The sequence below is a fragment of the Pygocentrus nattereri genome, chromosome 25 (assembly GCF_015220715.1).
Source record: "Pygocentrus nattereri isolate fPygNat1 chromosome 25, fPygNat1.pri, whole genome shotgun sequence".
NCBI lineage: Eukaryota > Metazoa > Chordata > Actinopteri > Characiformes > Serrasalmidae > Pygocentrus > Pygocentrus nattereri.
Genome location: NC_051235.1, coordinates 16,758,708 through 16,771,365, shown reverse-complemented (window position 1 = coordinate 16,771,365; position 12,658 = coordinate 16,758,708). Strand labels below are relative to the sequence as shown.

Below are 12,658 nucleotides of genomic sequence, written 5' to 3'. Positions count from 1 at the left end.
TACTATAGTCAAAGAACACAAAAAGTGAATTGTATTAAACCGAAGAGGCCACACACAGAATTACAAACTGATATTTTTTTATTTGTAACACTGAAAAGAATCATATCACACTGAGGTAAGTTAAATAATCCAGCGTTGTGAGGTTCTTTGTCCTGCAGTGGCACACAATGACAAAATCATGTCCTAAACATCACACAATGTCTGCAGGAGAAGCGAGTCCAAACTAAAGTCTCATCGGTGTCACAGTTTCACAAAGAGTCACGCCCGTATCTCCTCCTTCCGAAGCTTATTGTCTTTTTTTTCTTGATTTTTTTTTTCATTCATTTGTCTTCTTTTGCACAGATCCAAAATCTAAACTCACACAAATATTTCAGCTCTCTGTCAAGACAATAAAAAAATACACCCTGAAGGTGGACATTCCTTTATGTTTCTTTTTTTTCTTTTTTTATTTTGATACATGCCCCGAGAGGCACTCCCGAGATGACTTGCTGTGTGTTCTGAGTGCTACTGTTTCTGCTGATGAAAACTAGGACTTGGCCTTGGCACGAGATTGGCACAAGAAGTACAGGGACATGAGGGGTCTGGGTCGATGGAGAAAGACTGGGGTCAGAGGATTGTTTCTCTGCATACACTGACAAGGCTTTGGGGCCGGTAAGGGGCCTGATGACCTGGGCTCGCAGCTGGAGCTGACTGGCCGGTCCCTCGATGCTGCGGACGGCGCAGGGATGGGGACAGGGAGCTTAACGCCCCACAGCTCTGCAGGTGCAGGTCTTCGTGAGCATGCTTTCTGGGGCTGCTCAAGATTCGTCGTGACTGTGACATCACCTGTATGAAGATTAAAAAATCACTCATGAGACAGTGGATCTCAAACCAGATCTCAGGGTTTACTGGACAGTACATTCTGTTTTAGCTCTTAATCTCATCACCCAGCAACACTATCTGCAGGCCCAGAGGGCTAGCAGCACTTCTATACTTGCAGTGTTAGGACAAGACACGGCTCAAGGTTTGCTCTGCTGGAGTAAAAAGATCTAAAGGGATCTAAAGGGATCCAAAGTGATCCAAAGGTGTCCTACAGAAAACTAGTTGTCTGTAATGGTTACTACTGATTATCTGGTTTAGTGGTCTTTTTTAACAGGGTGCTAACTTTAGCAGCTATGGTTCAGGATACTTGGGCTAAGTAATTCTATCATTAACAGCTTGTGAATCAAAATGAACTGCTTTTAAATAAAAAGGAAAAGACTCATAAGTTAGAATGACTCAGATGATTCAAACAGTGAAGATTAACTAGACAGCTAAAGGTTGCACTAGCTAGCTTGGTAATGTGCTTGCTAGCTGCCAGTACCCTAAATATGATTTATTTTACATAGTATCATTATGCTGCATTTGACTAAAGCTCATATCTAGGAATTCCAAACCTCAGGCTAACAAAAAACAAATGCAGAACATTCCCATAACTGGACATTTCTGCTTGGAAAGCAGGTGTTCAGCATGAGATCATATCAACATGACTGCTCACATTTTCAACAGTAATCAACAGTCAGCAATTCTACTTCATAAAAATATCCACGTTTTACAAACTTTGTAGGTTGAACATGCAAAGGTCAAAAATCACGTAATTCCAAGCTCCAACTTTCCACTTCTGAGTTAAGTTGAACGCACCATTATACTAGCTAACTAGCCAACTAAGCAAATTAGGTCAGACTCTGTCTCTTAATATGAAAAGGACGCTGTTAGCTAGCCACTTATGTAATGCAAATCTATTACTCACAATTTATTTCATTTTTTGTTTTCTTCACTATAAAAAACAAACTATGATTATTAAGAAAATCCTAAATGAGTATAAGCTTTTATTCACTCTCATCTATTATTTCATTATTGTTTCCCTACAAGTGACAAGATTGTTATCAAATCAACTCTCCAGCTCTGCACTCTTAAACTTAATTATGGCAGAAGCTTAAAGTTGCTAAAAATGCTTTTCTGAGCTGTTTAATCATTCTTTAGATTCGAAATGAAAGATTCCACTATGTGAGGTTACATAGCAAAAATAAAACTTCACAGCCTCAATACGTTTTAGAAGGAACTGTATGTTATAACCTGCTTTAACATTCACTAACAATTCATATTCCCGTGCCCCTCTCTCACCTGATCTAGTATGCTAGCACTGAATATGGCCTCCTCCATGTGCTTCTCGTCCGATTTGATGACATATTTGATGCTGTTGACCACTTGCTGTACCTCTGGGGGGAGGCTGCAGCTGGAGTGCTCCAGAAATCTGGCCACTAGTATCTTGGTGTCTTTGTAGGTCTTGAGGTCCGCTAGCGAGTGAGGCCGCTCTGTGGAGGTCGGGTGCAGAGCTTTGAGACGCAGGTCCACCTTCCCACCATCCTTCTGTTTCTTAGCCCCGCGGCTGCTGGGTTTGACAGACTGGGACACTGTGCCGCCTGAAAGCTCCATGCAGGCTGATAAAAAAGACAAAACATAAATTAAATCATGAAGATATAACTTCTACTACACTTACATTATCTTTAATCGAAGGAAACATTTGGCAAGAAGTGTATTCAGTGTTTTGTGTTCAAAGTTTGCCTCTTTAGTTTTATACTGTTGCTCAAAGGCCAATGTAGCTAACAGGTAAGGCAAGCTTACATCCCCTCAACTAGCACTTTCAAAATACATACCTATAAACTCACATAGACCTGCTTATATGGTGTCTGACAATGAATAAAAGTGTAATGTTCACATGTAATGACACTAAACATATGGCATAGTTGGCTTAGAATTGAATTATTGTGACTGGGTGATTAGAGTTGACTGTGTGACCTACAACTATGTGAGAAAAAACTTTAAAAAAGTCATAACTTCTTGTATGCATGTTAATGTTGTAGCTGAATAATGTTTACCAGGTGATCCTCCTGCATTTCTTTGCACTAAAAGTATTTGTGTAAAAAGTCTGGACAGGTCAGGCTTCAGGATGGCTGCTGCTGTTTTTAATGATGCTTCCATGTTCCATGTTAATAAATAACTAAGTCATAAAGCTGATTGGGATGGTTTTAAATTTACATGAGGTCCTGGGATAATTTCCTCTTTTAACAGGTGAAAATCCATGTTTTTGTTTCACTGGAATGGCCATGTCTGTGATTTTGCTTCCTCTTTCCTGAGAAAACTTAAAACCGAATTACCTCCTGATTTTTACTGAACTTAGTGGTGGGCTGGTCATATCTGTCCCATCCAAATACATCTTTATGAATTTCCAGGTAGATGTTGTCTACTGTTGTATTTAATCTCCTAGTGCAGATGTTCTCAAACCAGCCCTCACCAGTGGGTTTGTCTGAACCCACTTCACAACACGTAGAGATAGGACTGTCTGGGGGTCCCTGAGAACTCATTGAGAACCACTGTCGTAGTGTGTATTCACAGAAAATATAACACACTTGAAACTCACTTGCCCTGTGATAATTTTACCATCCTGTTGTGAGAGTTTTATCTCCAACAACAAAAATGTATTACAGATGGACCCCTGACAAACTAATCTGATCTGTATAGGGCTACATGGAGTAAACCCTATGATTATTTGCTCAACTATTCCATGAATGTTCTTTGAAAAGTATTTCCCAATCCTATACCTGGATTAGCCTTGCACTACAACTGTAGTATTTTTCACTAAAACCCCTGATTCATCAGCCATGTAACAAGCTTTTCAGCTGTTTAAATTGGTTACAATAGTGAAAACACGTAGGTTGGGAATCACTGTTCTATTATATTGAGATGTATAACATCACATCCATGACAAGTATTAGGAATATTATCTTTCCTTGGTATGTACTAAATTCTGCGCACATACAGCCTTGATATAAGAGTGCAAAGAGTGAAGTCACTACCTTGATCTGAAGGGGTCTGTGGGGACTCCTGCTGTGGTTGGTTACCCACAGATGTACAGCCACAGCTCTCACCTGCAGACACAAGAGACAATGCTTTTATAAAAAAAACGTTGACGGAAACAAGTGCTTTAGCTTCAGTACTGAATTAATCCATGATGTTCTTTAATACACAAGTGTGCTTACTATAGAATATGGGAGTTTTAATAATAACGTAAGGTGAATAAAATGGAAAATGAGTCGACAGGTAAAACAATAACTTAAATTGTTGCCGTCCTAAGTAAGAGATGTAACTTGTGTTATGTAAGACGTATATTTGTCATGTACTGAATAATAGCACTTCTACATGGCATGAAATGAAATCAAAATGGTGTAAGGTTATAGTGTAGGCCTGCTTCCCAAAGGTTTTTGTTTTGAGAGATAAGCCCATGAACAGTAGTCAACATTAACACCAACTGCCTATAGAATTCTACCAAGTATAGCACAATAATATTAGAACCATATTTGTACCTGTCAGCAGAAAAAAGTTCAAATTTGACTGACAGTTCAAACTGAAATTTGGTGATGTTTTTATTGTCCTCTAGTAGAGCAGCATGTTTAGGTGATGCTGGGCTACTGTATTATTAATTTACTGCATTCTACTGGATTTGCAACAATTTTTAATACTAACGCAGGTGGACCTAGTCCCAAATATAAATGTCTTGAAAGGATATAGATTATCATCTGTAATCAACATTGAATCTTTTTAATATAGATTATTTAGCTGGAGAATTTCTTTCTGACACCTTGAAATAACAATTCTTGGGCTTGTCTCTGTGAGACCTGTGACACGTTCCTTGAGAAGGACACTGTGACATGAGATAAGGACTTGCTTATGCCCATCTCCAATCTATCCGACCAGACACGGTTATGTCTGGTACAGGAGTCAGAACTCGGTTTTTCCATCATTGTAAACTGGGTGAAAGGTGGCCAGTAGGGAACTGTCAAGGCCTTGGGCCTGACTGAGAGCGAATCTTGCTGACGTCATTAGAATGCGCACAAGGGATGCTTTGGCTATGTTTGAAACTGCATGCACTCCTAAAAAAGGGTTCCGTAGTAAAGAAGAAGAAAAAATGGTTCTATGTAGAACGTGAACACTCTTGCATGATTAAAGGGTTCTTTGCATCATGAAAGCGTTCTTCAGATTGATGGAGAATGTGCTATATATATATATAAAGTTCTTTATAGAACCTTTATGAATCGGGTTCTATATAGCACTAAAAAGTTCTTCTATAGTTTCTCTGTCAAGTGTAATGATAGGTAACACTTTCATTATGCAAAGAATACTTTAATCATGCATAGGGTTCTTTGAGTATTCGTGGTCCTATATAGAACCATTTACTTTAGAACCTATGAAAAACCATCTTTTTAAAGTGTGTACTCAGACAGTATTCTGAGATAGGATGGCATTAAATCATGTCCAAACTGAATGCCTGTATAAAACGGTGCCTGGTTACTCTTTTTGGCTGTTTTTTAAAAGGCAGGACAAATGTATCCTTCACTGCCTTACATATCCCATAATCCTTTGTGTCAGAAAACATCAGCATTGGCACTGTGGATAAGAGAGAGGTTTGTTTGTGTACAAACACAATACTTTTTATTTTGGTTAGTCTAGTCTAATGATAACAGCTAGCAGTGAACAGTCATGTCTGGGCAACGGCGTGATGTATCGCTGCCTTTGGGAAGCGTCTCAAACACATTTTGGTTGCAGGTACCTTCATCACAACGCTACCTTCTAGGGCACTGACTTATGAGACAGCACAGGTAGCAAGGATCAATACAGCTTCCTTCAGATTTGGACACAGCCAATCTTTGTTGACCAAATCTCACCAATTACACTGTACAGTTTTGTTTCTGAACCTGTACATGTCTGCATTACAATAGTTTTGATTTACAATGATGAAATAGCAAGTGTATATGTATATTCTGCATATACACTTGAAATTCTTTTGATATTCAATGTGTGGTCTTCCCATTTTAGTTTTTAAGGTATATTGCATGACAGAAATAATTTTTCATATATTTTTACATTTTTATCTTGATCATTCTGTATACATGTTCATATACTGGCAGTAGTATTGGTGTTAGCAGATATGTGCAAGAAAAATACTGAATGTGGACGTCATGCACACCCCTGAATTTGTAGCTACACCCCTAAATTTCACCAAGTTGTTTAGCAAATAAATGTCCTAGCAGAAAGTCTGTTAGTGTATCATAAACTACAAACATGTCTCAAAGCTTAGGATGTGCTAGTATAAGGCTGCATTTCTTGGCCGTTACGTCACTGAAGTATATCCCATTGATGGATCCTTTCAATACAGCTGAGAAATGCAGCCTTCACTTCTGAGAATTCAAAGGAGGCAGCTGGTGTATCATTCCAGACCTTCAGTCATCCACAATCCCTCAAGTGTAAATGTAAATTTAGTGAACATCAGTACAGTCTACTAAGACCTTCTCTAATGCACTAAACAAGGAGCCTTCATATTGCGCTAACATGGTTTCTCCAACGTTGGCTGCATACGACTTATAGTCATACACAGAAAGAACCCTGGTTGCCTGGCCAAGGAATCAAACAAAGGCCCTTCTTGCTGTTAGGAGTAACGTAACAATGCTACCTAAAATTCTGCATATTTTAATGCACAATTTCTATTTGTTTGCTGAGTTAAATGTACCATATCAAATGCAGCAGAACTTTTGTACAGGCCACATTTTATGTTTTATTTATTTATTTGCTATTAATTGACCAGGGTACCCAAATTTTGCATGTGACTGTATGTGTCCAAAGGTTAATAGACACCTCTTCATTCGATAATTCTGCCAGAATCAATGGTATTAAAGAGGAGTTTATCCCTCTTTAATATACCAACAGCCTCTACTCTACTGGAAGGGCTAACTAAAATGGCACTATAGCATTAGTGAGGTCAACTACTGATGTTGGTTGGTTAGTTTTGGATCACGAACACACAACCTCCAATTAATCCCAAAGGTATTGGAGGGTACTCTGTCACTGCAGTTCTACGTCATCTTAGTCTGATTCTGGAGAGCTTTACACCCCTCTTGCTGATGCTTGGCATTGCACATGATGACCATAGACTGATGTGCAGCTGATCCAGAGCATCCCATTTTATTGGAAATGCTTTTACATGTAAATTTACATGAGCTGTGTGTGCAGCTGAATGCCTCAGTAAGCAGCTGGGTGCCTCAAAGTAGCTGAATTTACTAAGCATCAACTACATTTGATTAGAAGAGATATGTACTTCTCTATATGGCTCACGTACTTCTAGTTATGGAGTTACAGGAGACAGGGTCACTGGTTGAGCGCACGATCCTGGCCAACTTGCGGTATCGTCTTGCTCGGAGCGTACGAGGACGCTCGGAGGTTGTGGAGCTGCTGTGAGCTGAGGTAGAAGAGGGCTGAGGGCTCCACACGCTGAAGCAAAGCCGAGTGCCTTTCGGACGGCCAGAGGGGGATGGGGAGGGGCAGGCAAGGGAGCTGGAGGCACATGGCTGGGGTTCAGTGGCTGGGGGGACAGGAAGAGTTAACTTGGTACTGGCCCGATCTCTGGAGTGTACAGAGGCTGGAGTGTCGTCTCTCTTCAGGGCATCCATGTTCTCTCGCGATCGAGTGGCAGAGTCCTGGGCAATGGAGGGCTCGCTGTGGTCAAGGCAGGCAGGAGAGCGGGCCTCCCGGCGCATGGAAGAGCGCACACTGTGCTCCAGGCTGGTGCAGCTGCCGTCAGTGGGAGCCGTATGGAGCGTCCCATATGGGGAGGAGTCCGAGCCCTGCACCTCCAGAGAACACAGGTCCTCTGAGGAACAGCTGCGGTCAGGAATATCTGCCAGCTCGGACACCATTAGAGAAGCACTGTCCACTGATGCTATGAGAATTAAAGAAAAAATAACGGAATGTTAAATGACAGAAGTGAAATTACAGTTCTTAAGTTCCTGTAATCTCACTACAGTTACTTTTATTTTTTTTTAGTTTATGTCTCAAAGACAGACATGCATTTATTTGATGAACCTCCTTTATATAGATTATAGTTTATGAGTAAATTCAGTGCTGTGTGAGTGTGGGAAATGCCATTAAACTCGCAGAGAAATCTGTCAAAGCATTGAATCCTGCTATTATGCAACTATCCAACCTCACCTAAGCATGCTAGACTTAATTTTCATGACAGCTTTATAAGCTTTACCGTTTTTCTTAAACTGCTGTGATTCAACTGTTTCTGTCTGGCTAGTTTCTCAATCATTATTTTAATCAGCAAAACTGGACGTGTCTCTTACAAAGACAGAGACAGGCCGTGACTGGCTATTTCTTTCTAAATAAAGTACTGAAAGTATTGAAAGTACTGACTATTTGATTTCCATTGGATTTTATAAACGTCAATGCAGAAGTAAAGTAATAAGTAATGAGACTTTTCCAGGACATAATAAGTAATTCCATTACAGTTTAAAGGAAGGTATAAGTAATTTGTTACTTTATAACTACTCCAGCACTGTACATTATAGATAGTACTGTGCGAAAGGATGGCAAGAAAACTGTTTAAAACTATTTTTCTCAGCATTGAGAGTATTTTTACAGTAAAAACACAAAAAAAACATGAGAGCAAATACAAATAAACATGAATACAGTAAAACTGTACAAAAATGTCTTGTGTTCAGTAAAGTTACTCATATGCTGACATGAACACACTGACAAGTACACATGTGGTTCCTGACTTCTTTTCCTGACTCGAGTCACTGTGTATATTAAATATAATCAGTAGCATCAGATTTAACTTAATTTAACTGATTTAATAGATTTAATTGACACAGCCAAAATGAGACGACTTCTTTAATTTAGCATTACAAGGAAATGTAACAGTGTGTCTATTACACTGTCTATTATTACTGCAGTCCCTACTAGTATAGTTAGCCCTAAAGCTTAGGCAGAGCACTGTTTCTTTAAATGCTGATTGGGTATTATGAACCACATCAATGAACCAATATAACACTGCCATCAGATCACAGCCTCATCATTAGAAAACACCCACAGCCCTTTATAATGTGTGAATATTTCATGGTTGATGCAACACAAACAGAAATGGTTGAAATTGACCAATGAACAAAAATCTGGCAACTTTATTTAACATAATGTTATTGTTCATTCAAAGTCATTTTGGTCCATTTCTATCAGTTTATTCCTCAGGAAATATTTACAATTGCAACAAAACAACAACAACAAAAAAAGAGTCATGTAGGGATGCATGATTAGAACGATATAAGAATTAATATATAGTCCAATTTATTATACTAACCAATCTGATTTGGCTGATCTGTATTGCAATTTTAGATTATAAAATAACATGAGCCAGGTATGTGCGCTCGCACTGTGTGTGAATGGCGCTGCTATACCTACTGCATAGCAAAATGTCATAGCATAATTGTCATAACTCATTCTGCTAGATATCCAGTTGCCTCATTCCTTCAAAGTAGCACGTAGTTTGATTCATGTTATTTAAATAGGTAACTATTTTTTCAATTTAAAGTGTCAGTTTTGTTCATTAAAGAGAAAATAGTGTAATTTAGTTTGTGGCTAATAGAAAGTTCTGAAAATGTACTAGCGTGTATATGTATTCATTTAGCCCATATAGTGTGAGCTTCAGGTTTAAAAATACCTGAACATCAGCCATAAAAAATTGATGATCGGTGCGCCTCTGGAGTTTTGACTGTATGACAGTGATACTATACAGCCATCTTCCTCTAACTGGGATTGAAACATATTAGCTTCTCTGAACCCCCTCTTCTCTTTAAGCAGCACTAGCTTTCCTGCTTGACCACTCACCCTGAGTGCTGAGGCCTGCTGTAGTGTTCCTCTCACACATGCTGGACTCTGTGGCCTGCTGCTCCAAACTTGTGGTGACCTGCAGCACGAAAACAATGCATGATCTTCACTCGAACACTGTGAGCATCACACGTTTTCAACAACTTCAGCAGCTCATGTGTGCTTAATGTAATGTCTTAAATTAACAGTTTGGTGAAAACTCAAATCCATCATCCAAGATATGTTGCCTTGATTTTGTTACAAAGCAAATCTAAGAAGTCATACCATTATGAAAACTACATTCCTAAATTCTCACACGTTTGCTTTAAATCAGGCTGAATCAGTCAGCAGACTGCTATCTATAAAAATGGACAAGCAAACAGCTACAACAGGAGCAATAGGCAATGTGTAAAATCTTAAAGGGCCAAGGGCCCCTACTTAACCTTTTAGACCAGCCCAGAACATAAAAATTTTGCCAGAAAAACAGATGTGGATATTTTGCTCCAAAACGATGCAACGAATTTCACCGATTTAACTGTCAACACCACCACAAAAGACTCCACAGTTGACATGACTAGCCTGAAAGCTTGTCAGACATAGCAACAGTAACCACAGGCGGGGCTGTGTTTTATTTTTACTTCATGTGTTTCAAGCAGCTCTGAAATGAAAAAGAAAAAAAAAAACAAAGTTTCTTAGAATGTCTTGGATTTCCATTTAAGAATAGTGACAAAAATTCAACCAAACATTCTATTGCTGTTAAATCAATCAGCTCTGCAACATTCGTTCATACATCAATGACTGTAATGAATTCTATATCAATAAACATGAATCAAAGTATGGACATTACAGTAAATATTCAGGGGAAGGTAGCGAAACTAAAGCAGCTGCAATCTTCTTATCAAAGGAAATTCAGTAGTTCAGCTAATATTTAATCCTCTACAATCTTACAAGAACGTGGCTACTTATGCTGTTCAATCTGCTCTTCTCGTTTAATAAAGTTACTCTGAATGCTGTTTATGCTTTTATTTGATATTTATACAACAGTTAGTTCCAGCCACGCAACTGATTGGTCGAGAAGCCGTGCTGTTATTTCACTATAACATCACGACTTTTTCACAAACACTGTATCACTCTTCTGAGATGCTGTTGCTAAGCAACGACTTTGACAGCTGTAGGAGATGCTCAAGCCATTTGAACGTCTTTACTTCTTACTTTGTGCACAAACAGAAAATGGATACTTTAAAGATGACATTTGACCTACAGTCGATTTGGTCTGACTCTGAAGATGAGACTACACTGAATTCCCAAACTGTCGTCACCACTGAGCAAGCTTTTTAGTCGGCAGCTGTGACAGAAGAAAACCTAAACAACCTGCAGTTAGCCAGAAGTGAATTGAATACCATTCGCCAAACATGTAGACTCATCTTCAGAGTCTGACCAAATCGGACTGAGCCGTAGAACTGAGCTGAGTGAGTGGAGCTCATTACTCTGACGTAGCAACAAGCTGCTTGTTAAGGAACTATTTGGCGCAAGGAACTGTGAACTTTAAAACATATTAAATGCCACATTCACAGACCAATTTATTTATTTCTTACTTTATTTATATAACTGTTGTATAAAAGCAATAGAACATTTGAGGTTGTGCGTTATTGCGAATTTAGCTATTGCTAAAGTAAACACAGAAACAGTAATATAATTAATAAATTAGTCAAATTTCATTGTTACCCTTCACAATTTAATAATCTGCTATAATAATCTGTTTACTAATCCAACTTGCTCTGAATGAGCAATCCAACAAGAAGCTTTACACAGTGATAGGAAACAGAGTAGCACACAGAAAGCTCAGATTCTATATGCTTTATATAATATTTTGAAAACTTAATATTAAAACTTAAAGCTCTCAAGTATTTTGGCCTGGCAGAATCTGCTCTCTTAAAACAAATCTTTCATTCTGTTTTTCTGAAGTAATGAGTTTTTCCATTAGCTGTAAAAAGAAATGATTTGCTCAACCCAGAAAAGGTACAATGAAACAAAACACAGTTTTAGTTTAGGTGCACAAAATCAATGCTTTTCATTGATTAAAATCTCAACAAAAATAAACCTTCAATTCAACTTCTGCCCTGTTTCACCTCTGTAGCTGTAGAGTATTCAGGGTATAAAATGACCTGTTGCGCTGAGCCGCTTGTTTCTGCAAAGAGGGACGTGTAAAGTTTTGAAAGAGTGAACTTAGCTACTATGTTTCTGCCAGGCAGTCACTGTAAAAGAGTGCACACTCTCAGCTAATAAACCTGAGTAAATACAGGTAAATGTAAATAAGTAAAGCCAAGCTGATTTCTCCTTCTAGGTTACAGGAAAGGCTTTGTTCCTTCTTAGGACCTCCTGCAGAACATGCTGATGGGAAGAAATGTCTCTCTCACGCAGCTGAGAAGGGTTAGGAACAACCACAGGAGGAGGAGAACACAAAAAGAGAACATCTGCTACTGAAGAGTCTGCGGCACCTTGACATCTGGCGACCCAGCCGTGTCTCAGAGCAGTACTAGCAACATCAGACCAGCAGGGGGCAATGTTGCACTCTACAACACTGCAGTCTACTGACGCACATTTGCTGCATTTACAAGTACTTCATTAACCTATTTGAGGGGAAAGAAACTGTGAACTACACTGATCCGCTGGGACTTGAGCAGACTGCTAATATGCATGATTTGTAGTGCATGCAGGTATATGATTAAGTGTGACATATCATCAGTCTGCTGTCCTGCAGCCAACAGGAAACAAGTGGCAAAGACATGGGTGTCCAATCTTATCCGCAAAGGGCTGATGTGACTGCAGGCTTTAACTCCAAACATGCCTGAGCACACCTGATTCTACTTGTTTAATCAGTTGCTCTCCATCTTCAGCAAGTGATCATGTGCCTTCTTGCTGTGTTGGAATGAAAAACTTGCAA

At 39.1% G+C, this 12,658-nt stretch overlaps 1 protein-coding gene across 1 annotated transcript in view; it reads right to left on the bottom strand.

The window, feature by feature from the left end:
* Nucleotides 1-273: 273 nt before the first annotated feature.
* fam189a1 (family with sequence similarity 189 member A1) overlaps nucleotides 274-12,658 on the bottom strand; it is a 264,171-nt gene continuing 251,786 nt past the window's right edge. The window contains exons 8-12 of the mRNA XM_017702715.2: nucleotides 9,736-9,814; nucleotides 7,190-7,789; nucleotides 3,876-3,947; nucleotides 2,143-2,459; nucleotides 274-825 (exon numbers count right to left, since the gene is read on the bottom strand). Coding sequence (XP_017558204.1) covers nucleotides 607-825; nucleotides 2,143-2,459; nucleotides 3,876-3,947; nucleotides 7,190-7,789; nucleotides 9,736-9,814 — 1,287 coding nt within the window. The 3' untranslated portion in view covers nucleotides 274-606. The remainder of the gene's footprint in view (nucleotides 826-2,142; nucleotides 2,460-3,875; nucleotides 3,948-7,189; nucleotides 7,790-9,735; nucleotides 9,815-12,658) is intronic.